Below are 6969 nucleotides of genomic sequence, written 5' to 3'. Positions count from 1 at the left end.
TCGGGAGGGGTAATTAATTATAGGGGCTTGCGCCTATAGGAAACCAGAACTCAGATCATAAAGTCCTCGCAAAATGAGGGCGAAATCTCTGGGTAGTGTCTTATCTACAAACCCATCTGCCTTCCAAAATTTACCCCAGAACTTATTTCATTAAAACTCCCTCGCCGAAAATAAAAACAATAAGTGCGGGTGGAGGCCGGGGCCAAATTTTCGGAGCCCACAATATTCACAAAAATTGTTGCTATCATTTATTCAAGGTCTTTTAGTGAAACATAGCACAGTATCTGTCATTTAGAATTGATGTTTAAGGAATCATATTCATCTTTGATGTAAAAAATCATTCCACAAATTGGATTTTTAATTAATTTAATATTTTCATTATTAGATACAACAACAACATCAAGTCTTTATCCCACTATGTGGGGTCGGCTACATGAATCCTTTTTCTTCATTGTGTCCTATTAAAAGTCAAATTCTCGTTTAAATCTAATAAAGAAAGGTCATTCCTAATATTTTCTAACCAAGTCTTTTTAGGTCTACCCCTACCTTTCTTAACATAAGTCAAATCTAATACCTCTACTCTCTTAACTGGGTCGTCGGAAGGCCGCCTTTTTATGTGACCAAACCATCTAAGGCGACTCTCTCTAATTTTATCTTCTACTGGAGCTACTCCAACCTTTTCACGTATATGCTCATTTCGTATCCTATCTCTAAGGGTAAAGCCACTCATCCACCTGAGCATCCTCATCTCTGTCACACTTAACTTAGTATTATGCTTCTCTTTTAATGGCCAACATTCGGCACCATGAAGCATTGCAGGCCTCACTGCTATCTTATAGAATTTTCCCTTAAGTTTGAGGGGTACATTTCTATCACATAACAAGCCCGATGCATTCCTCCACTTCAACCATCCAACTTGAATTCTGCTGATAATATCCCCATCTATTTCACCATCACTCTGAACAATAGATCCAAGATATCTAAAATGTGTACTCTTATTAATGACTTGATCGCTCAAAGTCACAATCCCCTCACTAGGTCTATTACTACTAAAATTACACTCCATATATTTCGTTTTAGATCTACTCAAGCGAAAACCTTTAGACTCTAAGGTTGACCTCCATAATTCAAGTTTACCTTCAACTCCCTCTCTAGTCTTATCAACAAGAAGAATATCATCAGCAAAAAGCATACACCAAGGTATATCCTCTTGCAAATGTCTAGTGAGAACATCCATGACTAAAGCAAACAGATATGGGCTTAAGGCTGATCCTTGATGTAACCCAACCGAAATAGGGAAATACTTGGTCAATCCACCTTGTGTTTGAACACAAGTAATAGCTTCTGCATACATATCTTTAATGATTTGAATATAAACATTATTGACTCCTTTCTTTTCAAGAACTCTCCATAGCACTTATCTTGGAACTTTATCATATGCTTTTTCTAAATCAATAAATATCATATGTAGATCCTCCTTATTTTCTATATATTTCTCCATCAAACCTCTTAATAAATGTATGACTTCCATAATCGGCCTACCCAGCATGAATCCAAATTGATTTTGAGAAACATTGGTATCACGCCGCAACCTATGCTCCATAACTCGCTCCCATAGTTTTAAAGTATGACACATTAACTTAATACCTCTATAATTCGCACAATCTTGTGCATCACCTTTATTCTTAAAAATATGAATTAATACACTCATTCTCCACTCATCTGGCATATTTTTAGTCTTCAAAATAGTATTAAAAAGTTTAGTAAGCCAAGAAATTCCTTCATCTCCTAAGCATTACCACATCTCTATTGGAATATCATCAGGTCCAACAACTTTTCCACCCTTCATTTTCTTTAAAGCCTCTCTAACTTCAATTTTACTAATATGTCGATAAAAACAGAAATCTTTATTTTCATTTAGGGTGCTAAGGTCACTATAGTCAATTTTATTATCACAATCTTCATTAAAAAGTTTAGCAAAATATCTCATCCACCTTTGTTGAATATTATTTTCTAAGAAAAGTATTTTTGATCTTCATCCTTAATACACTTAACTTGAACTAAATCTTTACTACTATCTCTTTGCTTGGCTAACTTAAACATATATCTTTCTCCCTCCTTAGTATCTAATCTACTATGTGAGGCCTTCCTACTTTGAATCTACTAGTTATGCTAAAATAGAAAAAAAAAGCTACAATTATACAATAATAACCTTCCTACTTTGAATATATACAATTAGATTTCCCTTTTATGCAACTGATTCTAACTTTCTTGGCATGAATTAGTGGGATCTTGATTTCTTTTTCATTATTGAATAAATCCTGAGGCTTAATTTGGAATAATTTTCTTACTGTTTCTACAATTTTTTTTTAAAGCAGTGGCCAAATGCTGTCCCAAACAAAGTCTCAATATTCCAGCAGTACCTTCAGGTTTGGTTCTAGGGAAAATTAACAACAATTGTTTGTTTAAAAGATTATCATTCATAGCAAGATGCATGTCTATTTTTGGCCTTATTAGTTGATGGCTTTAAGGGTTAAGGTTGGGTAGCATTAGGCAACAAAGATGTGATTGTTCTTAGAGAATTTTTTTGGTCCTGGTGAAATAAGAGGGTTGATGATTATAACAAACATTGGGGAAATGCATCACTATGATTCTCCCTGGTTAAAAATATACATTTAATCGCTGGATACTCGATGTCCTTTTTGCTATGTGTGCTTAAAAGAAGTTAAACTATTCAACTCATGACACCCAAGAAAAATCCCAAGTCAGTTCCAAAATATGTGATATAGTAATGTTCAAATCTGGATGGATCAAAAATCAAGAATGTGATGAAAAGAAAGTCAAACCAGTAACAAAACTTTTCAACTGATTCAATGATTATTTCATCATACAAAATTCATTTATTCATGACAGACCTTATACAACAGTGGTAAGGGTAAATTACCTCCAAACATAGTTAAGAACTGCGAGAAATTTTTGCTTGTCCCCATCACACCTTCCTTCTACTTATACATCAACACTAACCATGATCATTCTGATAAAAATTTCCTACTCAGCGGAGCTCATTGAATGATGAAATCTATGGCTCATAACAAGAATTTTCTGAGTTACATAACCTTAAATTGTTATAATGATAATTATAATCTCAATCAGGTGAATTTGGATAAAAGAGACAAAATTTGACATGGATTTTCCTCAAACTCTCTCCAAACATTATGCAATTGTTGTCCTGCAGAACAAATGCTGGCATCATCAAATTCAGCATTACTAATTGATAAGTTGTTGCAATCTGGGTGCACGACCATATTTTTTGATAATTACAAACATTATTGGATGCTTTATTTACTTATTTCTGCATCATATTTTGGATATTTATTTTTGTGTACAACCAACCTTTCAGATATAGCATACACCAAGAAAAGATTGAAGAACCGGCTTGAGACAATATAGCATCAAGGTAAAAGTCAGTCTGTATATATGTCAGAGAGCCCGTATTTTTCATTTTTATTAAGTCTATTTTTGTATTAGGTGTATGTTGACTTAACAACTGTGTACACACATAAAAGGAGGTTAAAATTGAATATTTTAATTTTTTTTATTTATCGTATTATATGATCTGTTCAAACAAAAATTAATAAAATATATAAATAAGTAAGATTAATTAAAATTGATATATAACTAATCATACTGTACGATTTACATATCGTACTGTCGAATCATGGTTACCTAAAATAGGCAAATTTAAAATTTGAAAATTGAATTGATCGTACTGTACCATATTTAATTATACTTGCCTAATTTAAGACTGATAATTAAAGAATCGAATCAGATCTAAATTAATTACATATCATACTATACAATACACATATATCGTACAGTCCAATTCATCCGAGAGTTCTTTCGACGATTTTTAATCGTACAGAACAATCTTCAAAGGCATTAAACTAATTGTATTGTACGATCCAACAATCTTATCTTACGATCCAACAATCTTATCGTACAATCGTAGGCGACTTAATTAAAAACTAGGGTTTTGAGAGCCCACATTATAATTTGTTCGTAACTTGAAAGAACAAGTTTTTTGGAGTCCAGAGAAGTCCTCCTATGAGAGAGCTTGGAGAGAGTCCACAAAGTAAAAGGAGAGAGGAGAGAGAGGAGATGAGGTTGAGAGAGGGAGAAGAGCCTTGAGGGCATCAAGAGAGTGTGAGGGGGTTCACATGGTTGCTCCGGCTGACTTGCGCCTTGGGTCATTTGATTTCTGTTTGTGTGGAGCCCATAAAGGAAAGTTCTTGGAGAGGGAGAGTTTTTGGATCAAAAGACTAGTTGAGGATGCTAGGAGCAACATCTTCACAGTATGTGTAAGTGAAAGGAGGTTTCAATATCTTCGTCAGAATTAAAGGTGAAAGGAGTTTCAGCATCTCCACCGGGCTAGAGGGCAAAAGGAGAGATAGCAGCTCCGCCTGGCTAAGGAGGCGAGAGTAGGAGATTCTTCAAGTTTGAAGAGTCTGTAAGGGTGATTCTCCGCCTGGTTAAGGATGAATGGCTTCTCCACCTAATTGTGTTAAAGGAGAGATACATATAATGCAAATTCCAAAGAGGAGGATTTTTGGGAAGTGGATGTAGGTCAATTTGATCGAATCACTATAAACCTCAGTTTGCATTGTCTTTCCGCACTTCACTTTTCCTACAATTTATTTTTATTGCAATTTGGTATTGATTTGGTTATCTTGAAAAAGAGGCATTTTGGTGAATAATTGTTGATTGAATCTTGTTTTGAAAATCAGTAATATATATATATATATAAAAAATTAGCCTTCAATAAATTTGTTCTTCTACAAAAATATTTATTTGTTTTAATCTCTGATTTAGAATTGTTTTATTTCTTTAATGCTTTTGCATATTAAATTTATTTTTTAGATAGATTTTCAAAGATTTGAAAAAGTTTCTAAAAGAACCAATTCGTCCCTCTTTGTGTGCCATAAGAACTTTCATAAGTGGCTTAGTGTTTGGCCTTTACTTTCATAGAAAAACTGTTCATCATCAGGAAACAAATAAGGTCGCCAAATGGGAAAAAATGCTGTGATTGGAGAAGCAAAATATTAAAATATTGGCTTCCAAGTCTGAAGTCTGGTACAGTATAGATTAGATATTTGCATGAAAAATCAAGGAAGAAATTCAGCCAAACTTACAGTTTCAATTTGAAGACCAAAGTTTCCATTTGAAAAGGTTGAATTTCTGCTTAAATTTTCAAACTCCCAGTTTGGCACATAAACACCAACAAGTAAGGCAACGTACATTGCAGAAAGCACAATGGCAACAATCCTTCACAAAAAATAATAATTTATCAGATGAAATTAAATTTATTTTAAAGTCGATGTAATAATCAAGCTAGGATTACGATATAATTTGTTTTTCTTCCATATTAATAACATGAAGAACATATGTATGATTGCTTCTGTATGAAAGCATGTCAGAAAGAAAACAGTGTCCTTGAGATTGTAACCTACCAAACTTAATGCTAGAAACACAACTCTCCTTGGCCTATTGGTTGAGAGCTAAGGCTTCCAACTAAGAGGTCTAAGGTTCGAGTCTCTGTGTATGCGTTGTGTGTGTGAGTTTGCCTTAAAATGATTGCTTCTGTATGAAAGCATGTCAGAAAGAAAACACTGTCCTTGAGATTGTAACCTACCAAACTTAATGCTAGAATGCTAGAAACTTTTGGGTGGAATTATATACATAACGCCAAAATCTTGCGTATTCACAAAACTGACACACATGTCCTTATTTTGAACTATCAAACTCACGTATTTGTTGGTGCCACAATTAAAATTGCTGGGAATTTAACAAAAGTGAAAAAGAAGGCCTAGAATTCTGTTATAAATTTTGATATTTAGGAGAGTTTAGAAAATGAAAGCAGGAGGGTGTAAACTTTATAAATAGCCAAGATTTAGGTGTCATAAGATTTAGGTGTCATGCTTGTAATTGCCCCAAAATATTTTCAAAAATTGAAGAACTTATTCAAAATCCATCAAAATAAAAAATACTACTAAATATATGCGCTTAAGTAAATTAGTTCCAAATTCTTAGTTTACTTTTTGAAGTCCAAATTTTTCGCATTTTTATTTTTTAACTATCTCTAGTAATGCACCCTCTCCAAAGTTGAAGGACACCAAAATCGAATATTTCTTTTTTCTTTTAAGGATTCGCCACAATACATAGCCACCATCACATATCCTCACAATCTCGGTGTCTCCTAATTTTATACCAATCTCTAGTTCTTCCTTCTTCATTATCAAGAGATCCAATGATGACATGCCATGTGCTAGCACTTGTCGGACGAGTGAGATAATCACTTTGGAGGAATGACACTAGCCCATAAAATTTTGCGGCAGTGCTACTTCTAACCGATTTAAGGATGCTGAGGAATTCTACAAAAGGTGCCCTAAATGCCAGAAAATTTTTCCCCCATGCAACTACAATTTCTATAGTATTTTACAAAAATATAAAATAAATCTAACATCCCTATCTCAAATCATTGTTGATACTAGCTCAAATAGAGTAACAATTTTTTTTTTTTTGAAGAAAAGCTTTGCTATGTGCGAGACATCATTAATTTTTGAACATGATAAAAAAAATGTCATTTTAGAGAACCTATAAATAATCATAAAATTTAGGTTAGAGTGTTAGACAACTATGAACCTAAGGAAAAGTTCATAATTTATTAAATTCTCTCATTGGGGGTAGCTCATCAAGTAATTCATCTAAGATCAGCTCAAAGAGCTCAAAAAAGAAATTGGGGATCACAGCAGACATCTGAGTCTCAAAATGGGTTAATATAATCTCCTTAAAATGCAATAATTGCAAAGTAGAGTCTAAATAATTTTTTTCCTCAATTTTTTGAAATCTAAGTGTTCATTATAAATCCTGGGGTAAGCTTTTAATAAAGGCTTTCTAGGCTGAGGGTGAGGA

The 6969-nt window shown here is 33.5% G+C and overlaps 1 protein-coding gene across 1 annotated transcript in view; it reads right to left on the bottom strand.

Annotated features, from left to right (window-relative positions):
• Positions 1-6969, bottom strand: part of LOC110110775 (heparan-alpha-glucosaminide N-acetyltransferase) — a 52201-nt gene that overhangs the window by 21358 nt on the left and 23874 nt on the right. The window contains exon 6 of the mRNA XM_020842401.2: positions 5190-5322. Coding sequence (XP_020698060.1) covers positions 5190-5322 — 133 coding nt within the window. The remainder of the gene's footprint in view (positions 1-5189; positions 5323-6969) is intronic.

The sequence above is a fragment of the Dendrobium catenatum genome, unplaced genomic scaffold (genome assembly GCF_001605985.2).
Source record: "Dendrobium catenatum unplaced genomic scaffold, ASM160598v2 fragScaff_scaffold_633, whole genome shotgun sequence".
NCBI lineage: Eukaryota > Viridiplantae > Streptophyta > Magnoliopsida > Asparagales > Orchidaceae > Dendrobium > Dendrobium catenatum.
This window is presented reverse-complemented; position numbering and strand designations above follow the sequence as displayed.